At 47.7% G+C, this 27195-nt stretch overlaps 1 protein-coding gene across 4 annotated transcripts in view; it reads left to right on the top strand.

Annotated features, from left to right (window-relative positions):
* LOC139759640 (chloride channel protein 2-like) overlaps window positions 1-27195 on the top strand; it is a 235064-nt gene that overhangs the window by 105394 nt on the left and 102475 nt on the right. The window contains exon 1 of one of the 4 annotated variants that reach the window (XM_071682024.1): window positions 25097-25379. The exons of the other annotated variants lie outside the window; for them this stretch is intronic. Within the exon in view, the coding sequence (XP_071538125.1) occupies window positions 25275-25379 (105 nt within the window). The 5' untranslated portion in view covers window positions 25097-25274. Of the gene's footprint in view, window positions 1-25096; window positions 25380-27195 lie in introns of those variants that run through there. 4 annotated transcript variants of the gene reach the window in all.

Consider the following 27195-nt stretch of genomic DNA (forward strand, 5'->3'; position numbering starts at 1 on the left):
AGCAGCCGGGTGGTTATGTGGTGTTGGAGTAAGACCCCAGCAGCCGGGTGGTTATGTGGTGTTGGAGTAAGACCCCAGCAGCCGGGTGGTTATGTGGTGTTGGAGTAAGACCCCAGCAGCCGGGTGGTTGTGTGGTGTTGGAGTAAGACCCCAGCAGCCGGGTGGTTGTGTGGTGTTGGAGTAAGACCCCAGCAGCCGGGTGGTTATGTGGTGTTGGAGTAAGACCCCAGCAGCCGGGTGGTTATGTGGTGTTGGAGTAAGACCCCAGCAGCCGGGTGGTTATGTGGTGTTGGAGTAAGACCCCAGCAGCCGGGTGGTTATGTGGTGTTGGAGTAAGACCCAGCAGCCGGGTGGTTATGTGGTGTTGGAGTAAGACCCCAGCAGCCGGGTGGTTGTGTGGTGTTGGAGTAAGACCCCAGCAGCCGGGTGGTTATGTGGTGTTGGAGTAAGACCCCAGCAGCCGGGTGGTTATGTGGTGTTGGAGTAAGACCCCAGCAGCCGGGTGGTTGTGTGGTGTTGGAGTAAGACCCCAGCAGCCGGGTGGTTATGTGGTGTTGGAGTAAGACCCCAGCAGCCGGGTGGTTGTGTGGTGTTGGAGTAAGACCGCAGCAGCCGGGTGGTTATGTGGTGAGGTAGGCTAGGTCAGCCCAGGCTGAGCTTCGAACGTGACGACTGAGGGAGTTGTTCTGTAACACGGGGCGCCCTCACGGCTCAGGAGGACAAGTGGATTTATAATATCGTAAGTAATGAGAATTTATATATCCCTTCCATAGCCTGGGAACACCTGTGCACACACACACACACACACACACACAAACACACACACACACACGCACACCCGGCACACCTGTCAGCTACAGCGAGGTAATAGGAAAATTGTACCTTGTTGGTGACTTCCAGTGGGCTGCTGCCTGCCTGGCCCTGTCCTGCGTGGCTGAGGTACCAGGAGGTAGTCAACATCGACATATCTGGTTCTTTATGAAGCCACAGCTGGAGTCCTGTGGTGTGGAGGTGTGCACCTCCTGTGTCACCCCCCCCCCCCCCCCCCCACACAGACACACACACAGCTGGAGTCCTGTGGTGTGGAGGTGTGCACCTCCTGTGTCACCCCCCCCCCACACACACACACAAACACCCACTTGTTTCTTCTTTGTGTTCATCTTGAGCACGAGGGAACGACCTCTGAACACGACGGTGCTGGCGCCACGTACACACAAGAGTACGCACTCAGGGAATAATGGCATGACCTTTTCACCTGACTTAAAGAATATGTCAAAGGTTAGGTCGTCGTACCCAGAAGGTCGTATGGTGTAGAGCGGCGCCGGGCTGATGATAGTGTTGAGGAAGCGGCTGGTTGTTGTGTGTTGGTTAGGAAGTGTGTGTTCCCAGGTCTTGTATGTGGCAGCAACCAGCACTGCCCAGCCCAGGACATGACACATGAACCACAACCCAGGAGTAATGAACTACAGGTGTTAATTAGCAAGTTATACAGGCAACCTCCACCTCTAACGACCTCCTCCTCTCACATGTGACCGTAAACCACCCTGACGACCCTCCACAGTAACGACCCTCCACCTTAACATTACTCCACATTGAGGATCTTCCAGTATGACGACCCTCTACACAGATGACGCTACACAGTGATGACCCTGGTGGTGTAAGCGAGAGCCACATGTGACCACTGGGTATGTGGGAGTGGTATGATGTGTGAGACTCCACCACTGTGTGGAACCACCTGCCTGGTGGTGGTGACTGTACCCGGATGATGATGATGATGATGAGTCAGTCATGCACTGTTATGTTCACCAGGTAGGACACACACACACACACACACACACACACACACACACACACACACACACACACGCACACACCAGCCTAAGCCAAGTAACTTTTATATCATCCAGCCCCGAGAGAAGGATGAACGCCTGGGTTGGGTGTAGATCGACTGCCAGCGCCCGGGATTCGAACCCGTGCAGGTCCGATCCCGGGGTGGCCCGTCATGTCTCTTGGTTAGGAACGCCGGCAAAACGTGTGTGTGTGTGTGTGTGTGTGTGTGTGTGTGTGTGTGTGCAGTCAACCACGTTAACCAGACACCCCAACAAAGGGTCACAAGAAGACTCATTAGATTCACGTCACACAACGTCTCATCTTCTGCTCCGACTCTCGTGAATATAAATGACCATAACCTGGCCGTTAAGGTCATTTCAAAAGGTCACCGTCGTTGTGCTCAGCTTGCTTGGTTATGGCCTATTTTTCCTCCAGTACAGCACTTGGAGCAGACGGCCTGCGTGTCGCTCATGAAGGCCGCTCATGAATATATACATATATATATATATATATATATATATATATATATATATATATATATATATATATATATATATATATATATATATATATAGAGAGAGAGAGAGAGAGAGAGAGAGAGAGAGAGCTTGCTCCCCCAGGGTGGTATGTGTGTACGTACCCTTGATTGGGACATTAGAGGGATGACTGGCGTCATCGGTGGTTCGTGCTTAACAACTCTCCTGTCTCCAGACACGACCCGTGCCTCACATCTTGGTCACAGGTGGGTGCCACTATGCTACATGTAGGATCATAGCCAGCCTGGTGGACGGACTGTGTTGCACGCCTGACGAGGCAAATGCGTGTAACGAGTTCAACATAAACAACGTCATGAAGAGGATCATTTGACCTTTGCCGGACCTACCCCATGTTGTTGTTGTTGTTGTTGTTGTTCAGGCATTTCATTCTGAGAGAGCGAAAGGCGTGCCCGGGAATAGCTCCCGTGTCACTGGACATGATAGCAGCTCCCCCGCTACGTGCGTGGTCCATGCAGGATGAAGGACAGTGGGGGCGGGAGCCTGACCTGACCTGTGTCTGGACATTAAGCTTAACCTTGGAATGTTGACGTGTGCGTCTAGACTTGTACTGCTTGACCTCGGCGTCATGGCCAGTTCGTGTGTACCTGCAGAGCTGACCTGACCGACTTGAATTGTTCATCGTCTCTGCCACAGGAGGCTGGAGTCATTGCTGACTCTTTGTGGTCAACAATAACTGGTGTAAGCTTACCTGTTTATCGTATACAATGGATCGCCGTTAGATGTTATGTATGGTTAACGTCTTCAGCAGGACGATGATGAGATGTTAGAGGAGTGTGTGGGTACCATTGTTGAGCACGACGGTGCAACCAGTGGTCGTAGTGTACCCTCCTACTCAAGGGTTTGATCGTGTAGCGCGGGGAGGTCCCCACAGTGTGTGTGACTGTCAGCCAGGCAGACGACGGGTCACGGGGATGAATGTATCTGGTGGTATCACCATAATGTCACCACCTGAATATATATATCTGACCATTTTTCAATGGTATATCGTTTCTAGGTCAGCTGCCGCCGTGAAATTCATTTACATGTTTATTAAGGTTGACGTGACGTGGCAAGGACAAATGTAGAGTGTGGGGTGGGTGGAGGGTTCGCTAGCATGTGGTCCTTGTGTCCTGAGGAGACCCGAGGATGCCGTGCTGCTGCAGTGGGAGGCGCGGGGAGGAGGGTTATGTTGGTCAAGGTGCAGGTGTCGGGCGCCTGGGTGTAGGGCGTGTGGTGTTGCTCATTAGTCAGGACTGGACACTTGGGGGTCACTGCGCACATCACATGGTGAGTGAGACGGTGATACAATCTAATTTGGAAGGGGAAACTGGGATATGCAGACGAGATGACGATTAAGATTTCATAGTAGATCCAGCATGTGCGTATGTGTCGAGTGCTTGTATCAAGTTAATAAGGTTGTGTCATGAAGTTGTGGCCAAAGACTGGTCATGACTACCTCCTCCTCGGGAGCGTCAGAGGGTTTTAATGTATAAATATTAAGTAAGGAAACGTCTGCCCGGCTCATTGTTGGGCGAGCCTTTATCCTGCCATGTTGGTGGTGGAGGAAATTGAGAGCAGGTGAGTGTTGAGGCTGGAGAGCAGCTCCACACCAGACCTACACTGTGTGTGATCGGGTCGGTCGCTGCTGGCTGGAGCCGCTTTCCTCCACTGGTAACCACTACCAACCCTCTGGTTCCTGTTATGATGTATATGTCATTCGTGACGTATCACGGGCTGGTATGTATGTGTGTCTGTGTACATATGCTTGTGTACAGGATGAACATATGTACAGTATGAACGTATCGTGTGTGCACGGTTTATGCTGATGATAGACAACATATGTACAGTATGAACGTATCGTGTGTGCACGGTTTATGCAACATAAAGGCATATCTGTGTAGATGGTGCAACATTACCCGCTCCAGGGAAGAACACCAGGGGAATATCCCTCACTGTGAGCTGTTGTGGTGGTGCCTAGTGTGGAGCCTGGCTACCGGTGTCGTCAAGGTGTGTGTGTTGGTGAAGGTGGGGAACGTGTTGGCTTCCTGCGATACATTCATGACTGTTTCTTGGCAGATGGAAATGGAGCTGAATAATCATGCATGAATAGCTCACTTCACACGCAAGTCTGGATACCTATGTTCGGACATACAGGAACTGAGTAACTGGCAAGTTAGCCATGTTTCCTTCGGTATCGCATGAGGTACTCTGGGCCGCACGTCATGTGGTCGAGGTGGCCCGCGGGCCACCACCAGCAGTGCATCCCTGTGGCCTCTCTCGAAGGCAGTATTGATGGGAGGAGAGGATGCGTGATGGGCCGAGTTGTATGCCAGACCCGTCTGGGCGGACAAGCCCCGTCATCAAGCAGGAGTGTGGCAATGTCCCCGGTCATCCCCAGCCTCGCTTGCAGGCGGGGCTGGAGGAGCGCCGCGCCCTCCACCCTCACTCCCTCCTACCGCTACCCCTCATGTATGTATTGTATAAACGTAATGTATGTATTGTATGAACGTAATGTATGTATTGTATAAACGTAATGTATGTATTGTATGAACGTAATGTATGTATTGTATAAACGTAATGTATGTATTGTATGAACGTAATGTATGTATTGTATAAACGTAATGTATGTATTGTATGAACGTAATGTATGTATTGTATAAACGTAATGTATGTATTGTATGAACGTAATGTATGTATTGTATAAACGTAATGTATGTATTGTATGAACGTAATGTATGTATTGTATAAACGTAATGTATGTATTGTATGAACGTAATGTATGTATTGTATAAACGTAATGTATGTATTGTATGAACGTAATGTATGTATTGTATAAACGTAATGTATGTATTGTATGAACGTAATGTATGTATTGTATAAACGTAATGTATGTATTGTATGAACGTAATGTATGTATTGTATAAACGTAATGTATGATAATATTGGTTTTATTTCGCCAACGAGTCCCCCTGTGTCATGTAGCAGATGATCACACTTTCTCATTAGTATTATTATCATGTAAATATTGTATTTATTTGTCTTTTATTGATTGTATGGGAAACGGTAGGTCATGATGGGGACGATGTAATAGAACCAAAGGTTTTGAGAGATTTTATATGAGATTTCACACAGTAGGTCATATAATATGGACGTTCCTCGTGTACTCATTCTTTCACCTTGGCTCTGAGCCAGACATGACGAGAGGAGATGGTCGTTAACGCTGGCCAGGTCGAACAGTGATTAATGGCTCCTGGTGTGGTTGGTCGGAGATAAACACAGGAATCTCTCTCTCTCTCTGACCAGAGGGACGTGTTGTGGGAGGGGAAGTTATGGAGATGTGTAGTTAATAAGAACTTAGGGTCACAGAGTGGTGGTAGGAGAGCAGTATACAGTAGAGCTCACAGTTCGCTGTGAGTCGTTAAGGCCATACCACCTGGCTTGTACCTGTGTCTCCGTAACTCCGTGTAACTCAGGTGCTGTATATTCTCTCGCCACACGAGTGAGAGGCAACAGTGAGGACCACCAGTTGTTAAGTGTAGCGCTCGTGTGCATGATAAGATCGGCCTGAGGTTGTGACGACACATCAAGTTCCTCTCCGTCACGGAAAATAAGGAGGGAGAGATGCTGCTCTGTGGACGAGGAAGGAGGACATACCCCAGGTGTGTTGCTGGAGAGGACCAGTGGAGGAGAGGACCTCCACGCCCTGCACTCTCCCGATAATAATCTTGTACACGACGGTACGACCCTTGATCACGACGGTACGACCCTTGATCACGACGGTACGACCCTTGATCACGACGGTACGACCCTTGAACACGACGATACGACCCTTGATCACGACGGTACGACCCTTGAACACGACGATACGACCCCTGAACACGAGGGCACGACCCTTGACCACGACGATACGACCCTTGAACACGACGGTACGACCCTTAACCACGACGGTATAACTCTTGGGTATGATCGTGTGACATGACGCACATGTTAGGTCGAAGGCTTGGTGATTGTGCCAAAGGTCATGACGTCATGGTGGAGGCATCATCATCACAACATTATTCACTTTTCCCTAATCATGTGATGTGGCAACGTCCACAACCACAGGTTATCATCATGTGATGTGGCTACGTCCACAACCACAGGTTATCATATGTCTTACTTGCTCCTGACACATTGTGTGTGTGTGTGTGGAGATAGATAGATAGAGAGAGAGAGAGAGAGAGAGAGAGAGAGAGAGAGAGAGAGAGAGAGAGAGAGAGAGAGAGAGAGAGATTCTGTCGATAATTCATTATATTTATTTCCTATTCTTAGTATGTAGTGTTTTTCCATGTTGTGGAGTGTGCGTCTGTGATTAGGTCGATCTTACCGTGCGATAGTGTGGTGTGTAGCGTCCCAGTTACTGGTGTATACCGGTCTACACTGCCCCAGTCACTAGTGTCACAGTTACTGGTGTATACCGGTCTACACTGCCCCAGCCACTAGTGTCACAGTTACTGGTGTATACCGGTCTACACTGCCCCAGTCACTAGTGTGTGCCGGTGTGGGCCGCCTCAGTGTCCAGTGGTCTGGGTTCGTTAGGTTTTTTTGAGTTGTCTGTCAAGTATTTTGTTATAATTAATGTGATGGTTGTTTGGTTGGATCACAGGGGCCAGCATGCTGGCTGGAGCGAGAACACACACACACACACACACACACACACACACACACACACACACACACACTTGGGAGGTGGGAGTCATTGTGCCTAACCCGTCGCCGGAGGTGCACGTTAGGAGACGTACAGGAGACAAAGTAGGAGATGTTAGAACGGTATTGATGTGTATGAACAAGAAGGTTCTCAGCAAACTCTTCACATGGAACACGACACTAGAATACATTTATGAAGTCTGGTCACTGATAGAGAAGGTACAGAGGAGGATAACGAAGATGATGCCAGAATAAACAGGTATGAGTTACAGAGAGAAGGTAGAGGTCTTATATGTGTATACCATGAACAACCAAGATTGACTTGACGTGGCACGACTTTGACATTGGGAAAGTGTGATGACGTTGCCAGCGAACACTTCTTGGTAAGATGTAAAGATATAACTAAACAGAGGACATAATATGAAATTAACACTGGTAATTGTTAGCATATATATATATATATATATATATATATATATATATATATATATATATATATATATATATATATATATATATATATATATATATATATATATATAATATATATATATATATATATGTGGCAAAGTAGGAAGATTATAGTAAGAGTAATGAAAGCGGTAGTCCCTTGTCCCGCTGCTGTTTTCCCGGACTAGGCCGGAGATGGTGTGTGTGTGTGTGTGTTGTGTCATGCAGTACTGTGTCATAATGTCAAGTGTCACCTGCAGGTTGGAGGTTGATGTTCTCGTGTGACGGACATCATCATCATAAGGATAACGGAAGTTATTATATCAATGTTCACCAGCGTCTCCCTCATTATACCTGTGTCCACTTAACCTTCATGAAATGTTCTTACATCTACCCTCACCACACCTTGCCTGCCACACACACACACACACACACACACACATACACACACAAACACACACACACACACACACACACACACACACACACACACACACACATCTACCCTTACCACACCTTGCCTGCCACACACACACACACACACACACACACACACACACACACACACACACACACACACACACATCTACCCTCACCACACCTTGCCTGCCACACACACACACACACACACACACACACACACACACACACACACACACACATCTACCCTCACCACACCTTGTCTGCCACACTATAGAAATATATCCAGTTTCTGTCGTTTACATTCCTCGTTCATTCTGCTCACATTTCATTCATTGATGCGAACTGGTAATATCCTGTTTCAAGCGTTCCCCCCCCCTCACCCCCCACCCACCACCCTCCAGCAGGCTGGCAAAATGACAGGGCCTCTCAACCAACCGGCAGGGGCTAGACCTGGTCACCCTGCACCATGATGACGTCACTGGATGTTGAGTAGTGGAGAATTTCAGACTCATTGTTATATTGACGTCTTGCCTCGTTATGTATGTACTATGTCATCGTTATGTATGTACTATGTCATCGTTATGTATGTACTATAATGTCATCGTTATGTATGTACTATAATGTCATCGTTATGTATGTACTATAATGTCATCGTTATGTATGTACTATAATGTCATCGTTATGTATGTACTATAATGTCATCGTTATGTATGTACTATAATGTCATCGTTATGTATGTACTATAATGTCATCGTTATGTATGTACTATAATGTCATCGTTATGTATGTACTATAATGTCATCGTTATGTATGTACTATAATGTCATCGTTATGTATGTACTATAATGTCATCTATAATCAGGATCCCACACTGGAATATTTGCTCCACACTGGATTATGAATTCGTTGACCCCTTGCCATGACGTCATGAAGTGTTCTTGGCCAGAAATAGTTGGTGTGAACATTGCTGTGGCCACCGTATTGTTGGGTGGGCCGCGGGAATAATGACTGCATCATATAACGTGGCTCAGTTCCGTGAGGGAAGATGCCAGGTCGACACCCTGACTCACACAGTTATCATGACCTGTGTTGTAACACGTGATGAATGAGGTCGTCCTCACCGTGACCTTGGTGGTAAGGGCTACGTACTGTCCTTAACCTGGGTCTGGGGTGGGGGATCAGCCCTTATCATTAGGTCATTTGATAAGCCACTTCAGCGCCCTTTTTATAGTACTCATACAGCTTCAAGTGTGTGTGAAGGTTGGATTGTCTTCGACGATGCTCAACTCTTTTCCGTCCACTGACGATGATGCAGCCTTGTTTAAGATGCTTCTCGTTCACGGTGTTGCCACCTGCCCACAGGCAGTGTCCAGGAACACTTGACCCTGGGTTGAGTGGCCACATTATCCTACATCAGTTGTTGGTGATGGGGGGGGGGGGGGGTCATGGTGACGGAGATGTGTGCTGTAGGTAACGGGATGACGGTAGTGATGGTGCTAGAGATGGTAGTGGAGGTGGTGATGGTACTAGAGATGGGAGTAGTGATGATGGATGTTGGAGGTGCAGGTAGAGGTAATGTTAGTGGGAGGGAGGCAGGTGTCCTTCTGGTCCAAGGTGGTCTGGGTGGCAGCGTGTCCCGCTGCACCCTGGGCTTGCCTCACTCACCCGTTCCACCTACAGTAATGTTAACAGTTCTTACCTGGCATCACATCACCAGCTACATAAAGGGGACTCCTCATTTTCTCTTTAATAAATTTAAGTATTTTTTATTCATAATTAATGTCTTAATATTGGATATATTTAATAAAGTTCAGAGGTTTCTTAATTGTATGATAAATGTACCGTTATTTGTCTTACTCTTACGTACGTTAATGGCTCTCTCTCCTCTCAGGTGAGTACCTGAACCTGGGCGTCTGCACTCACGCTGGTCCTCCTGGTAGGTCAGTACTGGTACTGATATGGTTCGTGTGGTCCTCCTGGTAGGTCAGTACTGGTACTGATATGGTTCGTGTGGTCCTCCTGGTAGGTCAGTACTGGTACTGATATGGTTCGTGTGGTGACTCATGAATAATGAATCTTTCTCTGTATTCTCATTTTTTTTTACATCATTCTAATATTTACATTTAGGTTGTACATTTCTATATAATCCTTTGGTTGCTGGATGTAAAGGTCACTAGTGCCTTATAGATATTTTGGTTGTTCTAATGTATGTATATTTCTACTCTGTCTTTAATGCAGGCAGTATAATTTATAAGATTTGTGCTTGACGTATTGATGATATACAATACCTGTAGTTAGTAGGTAGATAAAGTAAGGGAAGGTTGAGACGTGGGTCAACACTGTGGGGTCGTTCATAGTGTAGAATGTAAGTTCTTCCAAGAATGATGAATGTGTGGGATGGTCGTGTGCTGGAGAGACGTGTGTGTGTGTATACATACAGCCAAGTTATGGCGTCCGTCACCCTGTGTCTGTGTGGTGTCTGATGGTCCTTTCTTTCCTCGGTGCTGGCAGGTAACTAGGTCATCCATGGCCATTCCAGGTCACGGAGAGTGACCTCGGCTCTCCTCTTGCGCAGCCACTTTCTCTTTCCAAACAGCTTGCCCGTTTATTTCAAGCTTTTTGTGAAGCTTTATATAGAGGCGTCGTGTAGAGGCCATCTCTGTGTTCCGTAGTAAATTCTTGTGAACATGTAAAGTGGTGAAGTGTGACCACATACACAATGGTAGTTTTCCTGGCAGCATGTTTTGGAAATGTTGTGTCATTGTGTTGGGCTTGTTAGGTTGTATAAACCTCATTACTTTTCATAAGTAAAGAATAAACTATTATTGAATTATCTCGCACACTACAGTAACCTCCTCCTCCTCGCTAACCCACCTTACCCAAGTAAATTACGAACCTTCAAATTCTGGAGGTTGTCCTCAGCGCCATGTTCGGTCTTCCTCCTTCCCGCCTGGTTATTTAGACTCGTCTTCTTGTATGAAAGGGTCGTGACCAGCCAGCCTTCGTTGTTGTAGCTATGCGTTTTATTATCAAGTCAGGAGAATATGTGTAGCCCGACCTAGGACAGTTCACCTTCCCCCACGCTCCTGCCCACAACCACAGCCTCGCTTGTTGTGTGTTTGTGGTACACGTAACACGATTGATGTGTGAGTGTCTTACATGGTTGTGAAGAGAGAGAGAGAGAGAGAGAGAGAGAGAGAGAGAGAGAGAGAGAGAGAGAGAGAGAGAGAGAGAGAGAGAGAGAGAGAGTGTGTTTATTTTCAGTCAGAAGATGAACCATATCATTAGTGAAGGCAGGAGACGGTGTTGGTAGGAGAGGGTATGAGCGATATTTGAGGGCGGCCAGCTGGTGCTGCCTGCGTAACTGTACCGCGCAACGCGACGCTCTGGCCAGTGTGTGTGTGGCCATACATGGTAGGGTGTGTGGTGCTGGTGTGTGTATCACCACACATCACTCTATGTGGCACAGCTGTATAACTGTGAGTGTGGGCACTTGTTTGTGTACACTGGGCGGGAAGTTTACCCACGTGCACATCATATGTGTGTGTGTGTGTGTGTGTGTGGCGGTGTGTCAGAGGTCGCTGTAGATGGTCATGATCCCCGGAAGAACGACCCACCCCACGGAGACTGTACCTGGAACATGATCTGCTTGGTCGTGGTGTTAAATGTCACGCGGGCCACATGGTCTGGTCGCCACCTCAAGGCCGACCCCTCCCCGGCAGGTGCCTCGCCTCCACAACATCGTCCATCTTGGTTGTCCAGATCAGATTCGTTCTCACGTATCGACGTTCATCACCAGCACTTGACCTGCGTCAGGAGTTCATGATCTCCGTCGTGTTGTTGTGGACGGTGGTGGTGGTGGTGGGGGGGGGGGGGGGTTAGCATGTTGTTGCGCGGAAGTTGGCCACGACCGGAAGGACGACCTGCCGGGTTCACCTTTCCTTAAGAACTACCGTATGGCTGGCTGGCTACCTGTTCCTCAGGTGTCTTCCGCCTCTTGGTGACACATGATATGACTGCTGGTGTTGTGACGCATGTCTCACTTCTTGTTCTTCTTCTTCCTTGTGTTATTGTTGGTGTTATTATTCAATGTTCATGTTCAGGATGTGTTCTTCCGTTGCTGGTGTTCAGTGAGAGTTATTGTTTTACCCAAGACTCGTCCTTGTTGTTCTACATGTTACTAGTGGTGTTCTTGTCCTGTAGTTATATAGTGTTATTACTTGTGATGTTCTTCAAGTTCTGCTGATCATGTTGCACGTCAGGGAAACATCACTGGTTCCTCTCCTGACACAGCCAACCACCTGGTCTCATACACACAACATCTTGCTACGGGCACGTTCACCAGGCGCCGAACTTCTGCCACAACACAACACAGCACAACACAACACACACACCTTTACCCATGCAGTAAGTTTTGTAGGTTGTGGTTACAGATGAAGGTGAGAGGGTGTTGTGTTGTGAGTACAACATAAGATTTGGACTATGATTATACTGCATGTAGTACCATAGTGACACATCGCCGTCACATTACGTTTTACACGTTGGTGGATGACTGACAAGTTGACCAGGCCATGTGTGCTGGTGTGAGGCCAGGCCATGTGTGCTGGTGTGAGGCCAGGCCATGTGTGCTGGTGTGAGGCCAGGCCATGTGTGCTGGTGTGAGGCCAGGCCATGTGTGCTGGTGTGAGGCCAGGCCATGTGTGCTGGTGTGAGGCAGTATTGTTGTGTATCTGATGACTGGGTGAACACATGTTGACCAAACCTGTACTGTGGGTACTACACAGGGAGGCGTCTGGGGTCAGAGATGAATGTGGCAAGGTCATATGAACTGAAACGTTAGTAAATGTTGAGCAAATCTCACGACTGGATGTATGGACATTGCCCACACTTGTAGCATTATGTATCATAATGTTCTACGTAACTGCTTCTCCCACCTTGGCCAGGTACCAGAAGGAACAAATGAACAATGGCCTTATTTACACACCTCCACTCCAGCTGTTATATCCTGTGGCATGAGCTCACCACGCACACACACACACACACACACACACACACACACACACATTGTGAGAAAAAAAATTCTGTTACTGACATTGCTGGAGGTCAAGGGTTAATTAAGGTCATATATAATTGTATGCTGCTGAATATTTATGTTCGCTGTATCGAAGGATTTAGGAAGTGAATATGGACCATACTGGTTCCATACCTAACGTATACAGAGTTCTGCACCGGGTTATCTCGTAGAGGTCATGGGTCACATGTGAAGGTCACAGTGAGACATGGAGTGTGGCACAGAACCATACGCCAGGGGCACCACTAGTGTTGTACATACAACTCTTCTTGTTATCATGGTTGAGGGTGGTATGGTTGTACTTGTTATCATGGTTGAGGGTGGTATGGTTGTACTTGTTATCATGGTTGAGGGTGGTATGGTTGTACTTGTTATCATGGTTGAGGGTGGTATGGTTGTACTTGTTATCATGGTTGAGGGTGGTATGGTTGTACTTGTTATCATGGTTGAGGGTGGTATGGTTGTACTTGTTATCATGGTTGAGGGTGGTATGGTTGTACTTGTTATCATTGTTGAGGGTGTTATGGTTGTACTTGTTATCATGGTTGAGGGTGGTATGGTTGTACTTGTTATCATGGTTGAGGGTGGTATGGTTGTACTTGTTATCATGGTTGAGGGTGGTATGGTTGTACTTGTTATCATGGTTGAGGGTGGTATGGTTGTACTTGTTATCATGGTTGAGGGTGGTATGGTTGTACTTGTTATCATGGTTGAGGGTGGTATGGTTGTACTTGTTATCATGGTTGAGGGTGGTATGGTTGTACTTGTTATCATGGTTGAGGGTGGTATGGTTGTACTTGTTATCATGGTTGAGGGTGGTATGGTTGTACTTGTTATCATGGTTGAGGATGGTATGGTTGTACTTGTTATCATGGTTGAGGGTGGTATGGTTGTACTTGTTATCATGGTTGAGGGTGGTATGGTTGTACTTGTTGGAATAAATGATTTTGTTACTTATGTTCTTGTAGCATATTTATGATGTTATGTTTTATGTTATTGTCATTGGTTGTGTTTTTGGTGCTTGTGTTGTGGGTGTTGCCGCCAGGGTTTATATTGTGTTCTGGTTGTGAGCATTGTTGGTCATGTGTATATTGTTATGTGATATATTGCTCCTGTTCTTGTGGATATGTTGGACCATCATGTTGTTATCTCTGGTGTTCTTGTGGATATGTTGGACCATCATGTTGTTATCTCTGGTGTTCTTGTGGATATGTTGGACCATCATGTTATCTCTGGTGTTCTTGTGGATATGTTGGACCATCATGTTGTTATCTCTGGTGTTCTTGTGGATATGTTGGACCATCATGTTGTTATCTCTGGTGTTCTTGTGGATATGTTGGACCATCATGTTGTTATCTCTGGTGTTCTTGTGGATATGTTGGGTCATCATGTTGTTATCTCTGGTGTTCTTGTTACTGTTTATGCTCTTGATGTTGATGTTGTTAGTTGTTTTGCTTATGTTGGTGATCTTTTACTTGTTGTTGTTGTTGTTGTTGTTGTTGTTGCATGTATATATGTATGTATGTATGTATAGTGAGTGGTGCTGGCGGCTACGTTCGCTGTGTGGTGTCCGGCTACTGCACCTGGGTGGTGTGGTGGCAGATGGTTCTCATGGTGGACATCATTAAGTCATGGTAACATAACAACCAGTTTTCCTGTGCATGTATGTTGTGTGTACCTGCCTTGTGTTTATCTGTGTGTTATGGTGAACGTAGCAGGGTATGTTGGTGGCGGGTGAGGTTCATGTGTTGGTGGTGGGTGAGGTTCATGTGTTGGTGGCGGGTGACTCTCATGTGTTGGTGGTGGGTGAGGTTCATGTGTTGGTGGTGGGTGAGGTTCATGTGTTGGTGGTGGGTGAGGCTCATGTGTTGGTGGTGGGTGAGGTTCATGTGTTGGTGGTGGGTGAGGTTCATGTGTTGGTGGTGGGTGACTCTCATGTGTTGGTGGTGGGTGAGGTTCATGTGTTGGTGGTGGGTGAGGTTCATGTGTTGGTGGTGGGTGAGGCTCATGTGTTGGTGGTGGGTGAGGTTCATGTGTTGGTGGTGGGTGAGGTTCATGTGTTGGTGGTGGGTGAGGTTCATGTGTTGGTGGTGGGTGAGGTTCATGTGTTGGTGGCGGGTGACTCTCATGTGTTGGTGGTGGGTGAGGTTCATGTGTTGGTGGTGGGTGAGGTTCATGTGTTGGTGGTGGGTGAGGCTCATGTGTTGGTGGTGGGTGAGGTTCATGTGTTGGTGGTGGGTGAGGTTCATGTGTTGGTGGTGGGTGAGGTTCATGTGTTGGTGGTGGGTGAGGTTCATGTGTTGGTGGTGGGTGAGGTTCATGTGTTGGTGGTGGGTGAGGTTCATGTGTTGGTGGTGGGTGAGGTTCATGTGTTGGTGGTGGGTGAGGCTCATGTGTTGGTGGTGGGTGAGGTTCATGTGTTGGTGGTGGGTGAGGTTCATGTGTTGGTGGTGGGTGAGGCTCATGTGTTGGTGGTGGGTGAGGTTCATGTGTTGGTGGTGGGTGAGGTTCATGTGTTGGTGGTGGGTGAGGTTCATGTGTTGGTGGCGGGTGACTCTCATGTGTTGGTGGTGGGTGAGGTTCATGTGTTGGTGGTGGGTGAGGCTCATGTGTTGGTGGTGGGTGAGGTTCATGTGTTGGTGGTGGGTGAGGTTCATGTGTTGGTGGTGGGTGAGGTTCATGTGTTGGTGGTGGGTGAGGTTCATGTGTTGGTGGCGGGTGACTCTCATGTGTTGGTGGTGGGTGAGGTTCATGTGTTGGTGGTGGGTGAGGCTCATGTGTTGGTGGTGGGTGAGGCTCATGTGTTGGTGGTGGGTGAGGTTCATGTGTTGGTGGTGGGTGAGGTTCATGTGTTGGTGGTGGGTGACTCTCATGTGTTGGTGGTGGGTGAGGTTCATGTGTTGGTGGTGGGTGAGGTTCATGTGTTGGTGGTGGGTGAGGTTCATGTGTTGGTGGTGGGTGAGGTTCATGTGTTGGTGGTGGGTGAGGTTCATGTGTTGGTGGTGGGTGAGGTTCATGTGTTGGTGGTGGGTGAGGTTCATGTGTTGGTGGTGGGTGAGGTTCATGTGTTGGTGGTGGGTGAGGCTCATGTGTTGGTGGTGGGTGAGGTTCATGTGTTGGTGGTGGGTGAGGTTCATGTGTTGGTGGTGGGTGAGGTTCATGTGTTGGTGGTGGGTGAGGTTCATGTGTTGGTGGTGGGTGAGGTTCATGTGTTGGTGGGGGTCAGGATGCAGCCGGCAGTACACCCGTCGTCTGGTAACGTCTGGTGGCTTCCTCCACCATGTTGGTTCTCATGGCTAGACCTTCAAGGGTGGTGGACTTGCTCACTGTGGCTCCTTCCTTTCTCAGATAGATTTTTGTTTTGTTTTTCTCTCTGGGTTTTGTTGTGTGAGTGTAAACATGACGTGTTGCAGGCCAGATCATGGCAGGGAGGTGACCTGTGTGATTACCTGTTTGTACAGTGCGGGGGAGGTGGGGAGGGCCCACACACTCGTGGGATACTAACTCTTGAACGTTTTCGTCTCTCATACAACTTCATTTCGTCCTTCCTTACAAACTTCTTGCTTCGTTCCTTGGTATGGCCTCTGGCTGCTCTTATTTTTGCATCTTTCCAGGAAATGTCGACATTTTCACATTGGTTAAGAAACTAAAACGTTGTGATCAACTCACCTCTCACACATTTCTTTTCTGTGGTGGGTAAAATTAGGGGCTCAAACCTTTCCCTCTAACTCAGCTCTTACTTCACGTAGTAACCGTTGGTGGTGTCTCCTCTGGACCTTCTCTATAATGTCTTTATGCTTCATTGAGTGTGATGACTAAAGGTAAGAGCAATGTTGTGGTTGTGTTTGCTGTACCACGTGAATGACCTGCTCAGCAGTTCCTGACCCATGTATATAAACACATGGTCAGCAGGTTGTCTCACTCAACGTCCACTCCTCGTGAGCTGCACCTCTGACGACAGGTAAGGTTCAGTGTTGACTCCCAGGTCGTACACACACATTCCTCCACCTTCCAACGTGGTATACATACCAAGGCCTTCCCTCACAAGGCTCGGTCCTCGTTACTTTACTTTGGGCTAAAGTTCATGAAGTGTGTATCAGTCCAACACTGAAGTGGGGCGAGGTCCTCTTGTAAGTTCATGCAGTCCTCGCCGCTCTCTGACCTCCTTCATGACCTCAGCATCATTATCCAACATGTTCAGGTTTGAGTTCATAACCAAGGTCCCCAGAGCCGGGTTCTGCGGCTCCCTGACCCACGTCCTGTGTTGCCATCCACCACCGAGGTGAGGCTCACTGTAGTGAGGGGGTCTCCCTGATTCTGGCGTGACGATTGAGTTTCATCAGTGTCCTCCCCTGTGGTCACACAGGGTCACATGCTCCTCTCTGGCAGCACACACACACACACACACACACACACACACACACACACTCCTCTCCTTCCTTCATCTGTTGTCTGGGATTTGTTAGACGTGATCTTTCCATACATCCACGTTGTCCCTTGTATCAGCAGATCTGTTTGTCTGTACACTGAAATACTTCCAGTAAAACTTATGTTTGACGAGAGTAACACAGTCCACAAAGTTGTCACTGTTATATTAAGGCTTGGCGATAGGAATGATTGGCGTGTCTGCAGATGTTAATTACATTCACTACACGGTTTGTGGCCAGAGATATGACACACACGAGAACACTCTGTCTTAGTCTGTGAGAAAAGACAATCTGTTAGGGTTACGTGCAGACCAGAGCTGCTGGACCTGGCAGACCACCTTGTTGTTCAGGATGATCAACATACCTGAACTCCTGCATATGTATCCATTTTCTGCATCTAGTGTGAGTGAATTTCGCATATGAGAGACTGAGGGCTTATGTAGTGGACCAAATTTGTCGCAGTTTACATCATGATTATTTGACCACTGACGTCTGACAAAGACCCTTTGTGATCTCTGTAACCCTTTTGTGCTGCCGCTCACAAGATGAACATGACCGCCACAATAACCTACTCGTTGATGCCGCCAATAATTACAAGTCTGCAGTCTGTCATTTGCAATTACTTCTCTGTTTGCTTTGCGATTATATTTGCCAGTGTATTGACCACCAGCACACACGTCACGGAGACAGGGGTGTAGTTAAGCACAATTTCCCGATAATCTTTATTTACAAACACATGACATTTGCCCGGCACATTGCCCAGGTACTGTGTCATCCCCCCAGCCACGTACTGACCCACCGGCACATTGCCCAGGTACTGTGTCATCCCCCAGCCACGTACTGACCCACCGGCACATTGCCCAGGTACTGTGTCATCCCCCCAGCCACGTACTGACCCACCGGCACATTGCCCAGGTACTGTGTCATCCCCCCAGCCACGTACTGACCCACCGGCACATTGCCCAGGTACTGTGTCATCCCCCCAGCCACGTACTGACCCACCGGCACATTGCCCAGGTACTGTGTCATCCCCCAGCCACGTACTGACCCACCGGCACATTGCCCAGGTACTGTGTCATCCCCCAGCCACGTACTGACCCACCGGCACATTGCCCAGGTACTGTGTCATCCCCCAGCCACGTACTGACCCACCGGCACATTGCCCAGGTACTGTGTCATCCCCCAGCCACGTACTGACCCACCGGCACATTGCCCAGGTACTGTGTCATCCCCCAGCCACGTACTGACCCACCTTTGTGTCTGCTCATATCTTGACAACGTATGGAGAATCTTCGTCAGGACCATGAGCTTTATATGGGTCAAGACTCGTTACTAGTCTAACTATGTCTCAGCTAACTATTCCCATGGCGTACGAGACCTCCTCCCCATCCACCTAGTCTGCGTATGATGGGGCTACCCTGTCTGGTGGCGCTCTGGAAGCACTGTTCACATTATTTGGTTTCTCGCACTTCCAATACAAGTGTTGTGTTCTCTCTCAATCCCCAAGCTTGACTACCTGCTCCTTAACCAACACCTGAAGTTGTTTGTATGTGTGTGTGTGTGTGTGTGTGTGTGTGTGTGTGTGTGTGTGTGTGTGTGTGTGTGTGTGTGTGTGTGTGTGTTGTACCATAGATAAGAGGGTTTGTCTCAGTATGAGGTTCGTCGGGTGTCTGCCTGACACGGGCCCTGGGTCTTCTGGCGCCTTGTGCCAGCCCCAAGATGCAGGTCCAGGGACGAGTGAGGGACAGGTGGTGTGCTGGCCTGACCCAGCAGCTGGCGGGTGGTCACCACATCTGCCACACATCAGCAGGAACAAACCAGTTAGGTCAGGTTGTTGGAGATGTGGTATTACTTGTGTACTGTACTGTACCTGTAGTAATATTACTTGTGTACTGTACTGTACCTGTAGTAATATTACTTGAGTGCTGTACTGTACCTGTAGTAATATTACTTGTGTAATGTACTGTACCTGTAGTAATATTATTTGTGTAATGTACTGTACCTGTAGTAATATTACTTGTGTACTGTACTGTACCTGTAGTAATATTACTTGTGTAATGTACTGTACCTCTAGTAATATTACTTGTGCACTGTACTGTACCTGTAGTAATATTACTTGTGTAATGTACTGTACCTGTAGTAATATTACTTGTGTAATGTACTGTACCTGTAGTAATATCGTGGGTGTCAGCAGCATGTACATAGCTTCACCTCCGTTTAAAGATTACATAGAAATTTATGATGAAAGTTATCATCATGTCAGACCAGATAAAGTTATTATAGTGAACGCCTTTTTGACCTCAAGATTGTGGGAGAATTGGGAAGATGAGGATGACGTCATGTGGCCTCCTCCCCTGGCGTGATGGTTGACCTAGTTATGTGTCAGCGAGGAAAACAACAATTACCTTGTAAGGTAAAGGAAAAACAATTATTGGAACTTCGTCAGTGAAAAGCTGGAGGTGGTGGAGTGGGTGGCAGTGATGCCTGTGTTGTCTTATGTAACACAAGGAAGGAAAGCCTTTATCCACAGAAATTCTTACAGAGGAATGCAAGGTGTTGATACCGGTGGAGGATGACATGTCATGACGCCAGGATGAAGCCATGGTTTGGTATGCTTCTTGATCTTGTATCATCATCTTGTTTACTGTCACAGTGAGACCTGTTATGAATAGCCCCCACCTGTATAATGACTGTTCCCTGCTGTATGAGAGTGTCACGTGTGTCATGTGTAGCAGGTGTGTATTGATGATGTTAACAACAACAACAATTTGTTGTTGTCAGTGTTTGATGATGGAAGAGATGGAGCTGGTGAGGCGCACTCCACCCAACACGGAACTCAGCCAAGCGCAGTGCCGCACTAACCCAGCTGGTTCTCTTTGTGTGGGACAGCTGGTTGTGTAGGACAGCTGGTTGTGTAGGACAGCTGGTTGTGTAGGACAGCTGGTTGTACAGGTTAGCTGGCAATATACAGTTGAGAGCATACATAATTGTTGTCATGTTTTTGAATTCTCGTTTGTTATATGTAGGGAGAGTTTAATACTGCTGGGAGGTCGGGTTTCGTAATATACATATGTAAGTATGTATGATGTATGTGAAGATGGTAAGGGAGGTTTAGGTGTAGTCCTTCCTTGTGACCTGACTCACATCCCTGTCGTCCACATTGCTCAGTGTCTCGTGGTTGTCCCAGTTGACCTCACCATCGCTTGGCCTCGCTCACAGGTCCACCAGTACCTGCAGGTTCAACTTAACACGTCCCCTCACACATCATCATGATGTAGTGTCTTGTGATGGTGGATGTCTTCATTGTTACAGAGTGGCACCATCATGATGTGTGCGTGCCTGGCCACACGGTACATAAGCATACAAGATTACATATTGTGGCAGGAAAATGATTGGTGTGGGACAACAGCGCAGGAAGCGTGACACGCCGCTTGCCTGACCAAGGAAGTCTGAGGATGTTGTCAGGTACTCGAGTGACGCCAGAGTCATCCCCAACCCGGTGATGAGTGTCCGTCCGTCCGTCCGTCTGTCCTTGGTAACAGGAGCGTCTTGATGGTAGGCCTAGATCTGTGGTGGGACAGACGTCGCTCTTCCCGGACGCCGCCACCGTGACGCCAGTCCTCGCCAGAGGACGGGACCAGCAGCGCAGTAAGGGCCTCCCACCCCGCATACCACCGTGTCATAAGCGGCCACCTCCCGTGCATGATACCGTGCCGTGTGATGTGGTGGGTACAGATTGGCCGGTCAGTATCACATTAGTGTAAACGTGTCCACGTCAAGCGAAGGTGTTGGTGCAGGTGTTGCTGGTGTGTGTGTGTGTGTGTGTGTGTGTGTGTGTGACCCTGGTGATGAACACCATGTTGACACCAGGCATGAACCACAGTCCTGCCGGGCACCATGTGGCAGTAAAGCTTAGCAGCATGACTCGTGTGTGTGTGTGTGTAGCGTACCGACAAGGTAGGCCCCGCACGCTGGGCCTGTTGGCTTAATGTGGTCCAGAACGATGGTTTTGCCCAAGTGTTGAAGGTGAACATTATAAATCATTAGTTTCATAAATGCTTAAGCAGATGAAGTGATGTCAAAGGGAGTTATTTATCAGGAAGGCAGGAAATGTTGATTTTAGAGTAAGTGAAAAAACTGTCTTTTAAAATCTGCCAATGTCATGATTATTGGGAAAGACATGAGAGGCTAGAGTTCCACAGGTTCTATGAGAACGGCTCACCCCTCAGTTGCCCACCCGCGGCCATAAAGTAACCCTGTGACGCAACAGCTTACGCAGTATGGTGTGGTCTGCTAGTGGTGTGGGCAAAATCCAGAGTAATGCCTGTAGAAGAGGGAAAGTGAACCAACGTTGCGGCGTGAGGCAAGTGGGTCAGGTTTTGAAGTTAACCTGGGAGAGCTGGTGAGCCTGACCGCTTTCCACTCCACTCTCGTGTAAGGATGCAGAGCTAGACCCACCCCAGACATGAGGGCAGGAGTCCACACAAGCACGGGTTATTCGTCGTATAAACGGAGCAACTGTTCCAGAGGAAAGAAATTCTGACTTCTGAACAAGACTGCCAATTTCTTAGAGGCAGACTTAGCTATTTCCGTTGTGTGGGTTTCCCAAGACAGTGTGGATGTCACAGTAGTTGAATCAAGAGTTGGACGAGAGGAATGTTGTAGGATATTTTTGTTAGAGAAATGAGTAGAAATTGGGTCTTGCAAGCATGAAAACTACCCTTGTTACTGTCATAGTCTCAGTTTTTGATGATTTTTAAATCAAGTCATTTTAAATCAAGTTTTTTTTTAATTTTCCAAAAGAAGGAACAGAGAATTGGGCCAGGTGAGGGTATTCCCTCAAAGGCCCAGTCCTCTGTTCTTAACGCTACCTCGCTAATGCGGGAAATGGCGAATAGTTTGAAAATATATATATATATATATATATATATATATATATATATATATATATATATATATATATATATATATATATATATATATATATAAAGTTCTATAGGTTATTGTGTGGTCATAGTGGTATTAGATTTATAGTGCAGGTGGTAGGACGAACCTGGCTCTGCCTGGCTGGTCGTGACTGTACAAATCCTGGTGGTGGTGGTGTTGCCACAGTTGGCAATGCTGTACTTACGTAAGGTTAGGTCTGCTGTCATGGCCGACTTGACCTCCTGGTTTTTGAGGTACGAGTCTATAGCACGACGCTACCACTCTCAGTATGATCTCAAAATCCAGCCCGTCGCACCCAAGGGTCGCCTCGTTGTTCTCGAGGGTTGTACCATCGTTCTCATATGGTTGTGCTCGAGCCACGTACTCCCGGGCCACAAGGGAGTGACATGATGCGACGCCGTTCGTGGGGTGACGTGCGGCGTGTGGTGTGTACGTGTGTGTGGCGTCAGGAGGCCAGGTCTGTACGCAGGGCGGGTCGTGCATGACAGAGTGTTACCCACCTCTGCCACACCTGGATGGATAACATGAGGGTGATATGTCTTCCCATCCTGTGATGGAAATACTGATTGACATCTGTATATATACAGTTGCTATACAGTTAGTAATTTCTTCTCGATCGGTGATGATGTAGACGTTCTCACCCTGCCTTTGATAAGGAGACACAACGTACCTCCTCCTCGTCCCCTTCTGCCTCTTGGAAGTCCGGCAGAACTCCCCTCCCAGCTGTGGTCAGTCCATACAAACTGTAGGTCGGTAAGTTGCCTCATCACATCACCAGTGAAGCAGCGTCATAATGCGACCCGTAACGGAGAGGTGTTCATGCCAGACTTGGAGAACAGTTGATTTGGTATGACTCATCTCGCCACTCATAAGGACAATGAAGATGTCACCCTAGACGTTCGTTTGGATGAAATTGTTTAACTGTGGACACATCAGTTGGTGTTAAGACCAGCTTGCCCTCGTCAGGTCACCAATCTCTCGTCTTGTCCATTGTTACTGTGTGGTGATTATCCACTTGGTTACTAGTTCTAAACATGTGTGACGATCACATTTCAACGTGGCTACACCAACATTCTTGTGAATTATATAGATAGGAGATTGTCCATAACTGCACACTACTTTTTTCTTAATTGCTTGTGAATTAGTGTTTATAGTAAGTAATCAATGAAAGTTTAAACGTCTGAGGTTTTCGAAATTTTTTGAAAGCCTACAGAATCTGTTTATTTCGTACACATTCGATTATATATATATATATATATATATATATATATATATATATATATATATATATATATATATATATATATATATATATATACGTATATATATATATACGTATATATATGTATGAAGTCACGTATTGGTTTGTAAATTTGTTAAAGTTAGCCTAGTAAACCATGAACAGGTATGAGTAAAAGGTCCAGAGAAAACGTCGTGGCTGTGATGGGTAACTAAAATGTGGAAGTTTCAGGGGCTTGACTTTATTTTCTTTACCTTCTAAAAATTTCAAGACTGGGGTTGTATCTTTGAAATTTTCATTATTCATTTCAGGCAGATCCAAATTATTTACTTATTTGATTTATGTTTGGTAATTACCCTAAACCAAGTTCAAGGCTTTGCTTCTTGCACTTGCATGTGGCCTGCCGCTCTTATCTCTCATCAATTTGGATTTTCTGAAGTTAGATCATTTTGTATCTTGTTCCACGGTGGATGATTCATCTGATGTTCCTGGTGTCTGAGGGTTTTAACGTTAGGTTGTTGTCATTGTTTGAGTACTTCCACGTTTAAGGTTACGTACTGTGATGATGTACAGAATTTGTTGTCTGCTAAATAGTTTTGAAGGTAAGACGTGAGGGAATGAGGTCTGTTCTTCATCTGTTCCAGCACTACATCGTTGACGCGGGAAATGATAAACAAATATGAAAGAAAGAAGATGAAAAACTCTGCAGTGATGATACTGTTGGATCAGGTGTGAGGCAGTGTGGATAACATATTGTTCGTGAGGGAACCCCCGCGTCCTGGCCACAACTGTGTGATATGCCATGTCGCTCTTGTTCTCACACGCCATCACTAATGGTTTTCCTGTTTCTTTGTGGAGCTGCTGTTGTTATAACTGCTCATGTGACTTGCATATGTGGCTCCAGGGCAGAGATGTGCCGTGCCCTGGGTAGCTACACTCGGTGATTACCAACCGTACATCTGGTTCACTGGTGACCCATCTCACTCGTACACGCTGAGTGGGTAGAGGGCATCACTAAGCGTACACGGTGGAGGACATCTCACTGTAGTAGTGGACAAGTCAAGGATGAGGTGTGAGCATGGGGAGTAGGCAGTATATCTGGAAGTATGGTAGGCAGCAGGTGTGAGGTGGTGGGTGGTTGGGACCGATGCGGTTGGGCGGTGGTGATCGTTAGGATGGAGGCTGTGGTGGCAGGAGGGAGCCACGTCACCAGCCAGGTAACTACTTGTTCCGGTATGATTATTAAGCCTCAGATAGTGGGCGTGCGACCTCCCCTCACGCTGGCCACTCTCGTCCTATTGTTGTTTCATGGTCGTCCAGAGGAGTGTGGCAACGTGAACCATCCTCTGTTTTAGTCCTACCTGACACACTGTGCTGGCAGGATCCTGATGACTGCAGAACGTGCACGAAATTTTCCATGACTTCTTGACCTGTGGAAGACCTGAGTGTACAACGATGGATCGTGACTTACAACCATAAACATAAACCTGTGTAGTCCAGAGTGCTGTGTCCCCTGACGTCCGTGTATATTGTTAGCGAGGTGCGGCAGGAGAGGAGGCCGGACCGACATGTAACCTAGATAACATCATTGTGGTGGTGCTGTGTAAGGAAGCGACAGTGATACATCGTGGGCCAGGAGAGTGTGAGGGTGTTGCTGGAGGATCATGACGTACATGTATCGCCTGAGCGTGGGCTCCGGCTTCTGGGTGATCGACGACTCTCATATGATCCCCGTCGACGTCGACCCCTTCGAGTACGAGATCCAGCAGGTAAGTCGCGTCTCCTGGGGGATGGGGGACGCCAGCGGCCGTAGGTCCCAGGCTGCAGTCACCACCTGTTGCGGAGGGCGCCACCACCGGTCATCTGACCACCTGCCACGCTGGACGGACACACTTGCAGGTCTTGTTCTTTGTTGTGAGGTGTTCACCTAGAAGTGCCGGGGCAGACCAGTGGTTGTTGATGCATTGTGGTGTGTGGGATCCTTCAGGAGAGTCTGTGGTCATAAGTCATAACACGTCAATGCCCATAACTTGGAGTATGACACCTGTTAGGAAAATTATGTATGTGTTGGGATGATCATGCAGTGAGGCAGTATGTCTTCTTGTTTCCCAATCATTGTAGTGTTGGTATTATGGTTTGAGGACGTATATTTTATCATGACGGTAGGAACAGTAAGGGAAAGGTTATCAGTTCGCTGTTAGAAGATGCGGGACAACGTTCACTTCCTCTGTATTATTCTGGGATGCAATTAGTGTGGCATGTCATCTGGCAGCTGTGGGTAGTGTCTGGTGTGGTGACACTTTATCATGTTTGTGCTTCCTCACCATCGAGAGGAAGGCAAGATAAAGCTACTGCTGGTGTAGCGGCAGCGGCACCCATCGTTTGGTATCGCCCCTGGAGGAGCGTATGGGTTGGCCAGGAGCTTGGAGGGTGTTGACGCACGAGCCAGGGTTATCAGCGACTGATAACCTCAGACTGCGAGTGTGGAGCACTGCGTCCGGGCGGCACTTTTCTCCCGGCCGGAAATTGTCATTAAATTAGTTGTCCTGGCCAGTGGTGCTGGTTATCACTGTTACCCCGGGAAGACGCCGCTTATCTTGACCACGTACGTCAGTCATCCTGACGTCAGCCCTGGGGTGATGGTGTCTCCTGAGGTTGTTAACGTGTGTGGCATGATGATGGGAAGGCCGTGATGGGTGTGGTCATGCCAGTGGTCGGGGTACGGATGATGATACACTCCCCACACGAGGGTGAGGTGAGGCCGTGCACACTCGTCAGCTGAGGTAATGTGGATCATTACTACGGCTGTCGCTGGTGAGACGAACACAGATGATGATGTGTGGGTAACCCAGGCAGGGTTACTGTCCACCCCACCCAGGCTCATCCTGTCAAGCTAACACAGCTGCCATCACACTGAACCCAGCACAGCTGCGATAACAGAGTGTAACACAGCAAAGGTTACACTTGGCTGAACACACCTCGGTTAATTTGGGCCAAGAATGTCTGTAGACACTCAGTCCTGCTGCAACCAGCATCTTTAGTGAACTGATTAAACGATGAAAGTCTCCATATGGCAGTCATGCAACGATCCCTCTTAAAGTAACTTACCCAAGCTAATACTACCACGTAACCATGCACAACGTAACCTGGACCACGTAGTCATGCACAACGTAACCTGGACCACGTAGCCATGCACAACGTAACCTGGACCACGTAACCATGCACAACGTAACCTGGACCACGTAGTCATGCACAACGTAACCTGGACCACGTAGTCATGCACAACGTAACCTGGACCACGTAGTCATGCACAACGTAACCTGGACCACGTAGTCATGCACAACGTAACCTGGACCACGTAGTCATGCACAACGTAACCTGGACCACGTAGTCATGCACAACGTAACCTGGACCACGTAGTCATGCACAACGTAACCTGGACCACGTAGTCATGCACAACGTAACCTGGACCACGTAGTCATGCACAACGTAACCTGGACCACGTAACCATGCACAACGTAACCTGGACCACGTAGTCATGCACAACGTAACCTGGACCACGTAGCCATGCACAACGTAACCTGG

Source organism: Panulirus ornatus, chromosome 33, assembly GCF_036320965.1.
Source record: "Panulirus ornatus isolate Po-2019 chromosome 33, ASM3632096v1, whole genome shotgun sequence".
Classification (NCBI taxonomy): Eukaryota; Metazoa; Arthropoda; class Malacostraca; order Decapoda; family Palinuridae; genus Panulirus; species Panulirus ornatus.